The 3,378-nt window shown below is 38.6% G+C and overlaps 1 protein-coding gene across 1 annotated transcript; it reads right to left on the reverse strand.

Moving 5' to 3' along the window:
• Positions 1-1,478: 1,478 nt before the first annotated feature.
• Positions 1,479-2,744, reverse strand: LOC107952321 (uncharacterized). The gene is made up of 2 exons (XM_016887584.1): positions 2,287-2,744; positions 1,479-1,599 (listed from the first exon to the last, which is right to left on the reverse strand). The coding sequence occupies exons 1-2, from the start codon at positions 2,742-2,744 to the stop codon at positions 1,479-1,481; spliced, it is 579 nt and encodes a 192-aa protein (XP_016743073.1).
• Between the last annotated feature and the right edge of the window lie 634 nt (positions 2,745-3,378).

Here is a 3,378-nt window from a genome sequence, read left to right on the forward strand (position 1 = left end):
TGTACTCTACTGCAACTTCAAGGAGATAAGGCTGGTGGCTTCAATCTGCTCCACTGTAACTTCAGGGACATAAGACTTGCCTTAATTTGTAACTTTAATCTGTTCCACTGCAACTTCAGGGAAATAAGATTCATTGTCTTTAGTCTGCTCCGCTACAACTTCAGGAAGATAAGATCCGCCATTTTTTTCTACTCCATTGCAACTTCAAGGAGATAAAATTCGTCATGATTACTCAATCCGACCTACTGTAACTTCAGAAGTATAGGATTTGTGACTTCACTGGTCTGTTGGGCTGCTCTCTGGGGAACAGAGTCTGTAAAATCTGTTTGATGGGACTATTTATGCCAAATGATTAGGATGTCATGATCATAATACATCAAATGCTCCTAACTAGATGTGTGTCAATGATATTTGCATGAATGCAGAATTTCATTTTCGAGAATGATTCCTTTTTAATGATTAAATTGTCATTGCTCGTTGTTCATTATGGTTCTATCACTGATACGCTACCGTGCCTTCTTACTCAGCTAGTATCTTTGATAGAAGATTTGAAGAGATAGCTATAATTTGCACTATCCTCCCTCCAATGTTCTCAATTTTTTTGAATTTGAGTTAGTTCTAACTAGTGGTCCTGTTTCAGGTTCTTGTACCATTTAGAAACTTTTCAGAGTAATATACAGAACTTCTTTCATGTGAATATTATAAGTTCAATAATCATTGTTTCAGTGAAAAATGTTTGAAAAAGGCTATCACGACGGACAAGATGAAGCTCGAAGTAAATTAATTAAGATAGCAAATTTGCTAAAGTAAAAAATGAATAAGATAAAAATATGTGCCCCAGATATCGCAGTACGAGCTTCTCTGTTCAAACTTCTCGAAGACCATTTTGAGTTAGATATGTGTTTAGGAGATCTAAAGTATTTGTTGATGCCCTAAAATGTAACACTCCTCCTTCTTGTAAATTCTGAGAGGACAATACTACCACATGCCCAATTTTCAAAAATTTAAGCCGCCCGTTTTTGAGTTTTCAACTCAAAACCCCTTTGGTCTCAAAACGCCCTTTATGGGTTTTTGCCTTGGCCTCTCCATTTTTTTCTTCTTTCTTTTAAGGTCTCAAAGCCCCATTTGCGAGTTTTCGACTTGGCTTCTTCCTCTTTTTAGGTGAAATACTTCTTAACGGAATCCGAGTTCACAAGATTGGGAAAGTTTTTACCATCCATCTCAGTTAGAATCAATGCTCCTCCGAAAAAGACTTTCTTTACCACATAAGGTCCTTCCTAGTTTGGCATCCATTTCCCTCTGAAATCTTTTTGTATGAGAAGGATCTTTTTCAATACCAGATCTTCCTCATGGAATTCTCTTGGGTGAACCTTTTTGTCATAAGCTCGCATCATCTATTTTTGGTACATCTGGCCATGACGGATAGCCTTTAGCCTTTTTTCTTCAATCAAATTTAGCTGATCATATTAAGACTGGATTCATTTTGCTTCACCCAACTTTACCTTTGACAAAATTCTGAGGGAAGGAATCTCAACTTCGATGGGTAAAACTGCCTCCATTCCATAAACTAGTGTAAAAGGCGTTGCCCCGACAGAGGTCCTGAAATATATTCGATAAGTAAAGAGGGAAAATGGTAGCTTTTCATGCCAATCTCTATAAGTTTCAGTCATTTTTACCATAATCTTCTTTATGTTCTTATTGGTTGCTTCCACCGCACCATTCATTTTTGAGCGATATGACGATGAGTTGTGGTGTTTGATTTTGAATTGACTGCAGACCTCTACTATTGTACTATTGTTCAAATTCAGAGCATTGTTTGATATGACCCTTTTTGGCATTCTATATCGACGTATAATCTTTTTCTTCAAGAATTTACTTACTGTCGACTTGGTGACACTAACGTATGAAGTGGCTTCTACCTATTTGGTGAAATAATCGATGACTACGAAGATGAATCGATGTCTATTGGAAGCTTTTGGCAATATCGGCCAGATCACATCAATGTCCCACATTGAGAAAGGCCATGGGGAAGTCATAACGTGAAGAGGTGAAAGAGGCACATGAATCTTGTCTCTATAGATTTGGCACTTATGACATCTTTTGGAGTAGTTAATACAATCCCCTTCCATGGTGGACCAGTAATAACCAAATCTCATAATTTGTCTGGCCATTGTAAAGTCGTTAGCGTGTGTCCCATAGACGCCCTCATGGACTTCTTCCAAAATTTTCTTAGCCTCAACAGCGTCTACACATCTTAATAGTACTTGATCCATTCTTCTTTTGTACAGGATCTCCTCATCCAAGATATAGTCAATGACCAATCTTCTCAACGTCCTTTTATCATTCTCGGTTGCCTGGTCTAGGTACTCACGATTCCTCACATATCGCAATATATCGTGATACCAAGGGTGATCACCTTTTTCCTCTTCTTTGCCAATGTTGTAGCAATAAGCCAGAGCCTCATAAATACTCATTTGGATAGGCTTCATATCCTTTTGTTTGTTTACTTTGATCATAAAAGCTAAGGTAGCCAAGGCGTCAGCCATCTGGTTTTCATCTCGCGGGAGGTAACAGAAAGTAATGTCATCAAACTCCCCCATTAACTCCAAAACTATTTTTTGATAATTCATCAATTTGGGGTCTCTTGTCATCCATTCGCCTTTGAGCTGATAGATTACTAGTGTAGAATCCCCATATACCTCTAACACTCTGATCTTTCGTTCCATGGCTGCACAGATACCCATGATGCATGCTTCGTATTCTGTCATGTTATTTGTGCAATCAAAATCCAGTTTGTTGGTGAAGAGATAATGATCTCCGTTTGGGGACACTAAGATTGCCTCGATTCCGTTCCTGCAACATTTAAGGCTCTGTCAAAATTTAGTTTCCAAGGGTGGCCTTCTTAAGAACATTCTTCAGTGACTGCAACATACATCAGATCTTTGTTTAGGAAATCAAAATTTAAAGGCTCGTAATCCTCTAAAGCTGTACTGGCCAGAAAATCTACTATCGCACTCCCTTTTACGGCCTTCTGGTTCACATAGACTATGTCAAATTTGGAAAGCAGAATTTGCCATCGGGCCATCCTTTCATTCAATGCTGTTGGCTCCATCATGTATTTTAAAGGGTCCAATTTCGAGATGAGCCAAGTGGTGTGACACAACATATACTGTCTTAACCTTCGGGTTGTCCAGACCAAAGCATAACACAACTTCTCCATTGGTGAGTACCTTGTCTCACATTCAGTGAACTTTTTACTAAGATAGTAAATAGCTCTTTCTTTCCTTTCCGACTCACAATGCTGGCCGAGTACGCATTCCATGGAGATCTCAAATACTGCCAAATACAATATCAATGGCTTATCTAGGTTGGGTGACA

This window comes from Gossypium hirsutum, chromosome A02 (genome assembly GCF_007990345.1).
Source record: "Gossypium hirsutum isolate 1008001.06 chromosome A02, Gossypium_hirsutum_v2.1, whole genome shotgun sequence".
Classification (NCBI taxonomy): domain Eukaryota; kingdom Viridiplantae; phylum Streptophyta; class Magnoliopsida; order Malvales; family Malvaceae; genus Gossypium; species Gossypium hirsutum.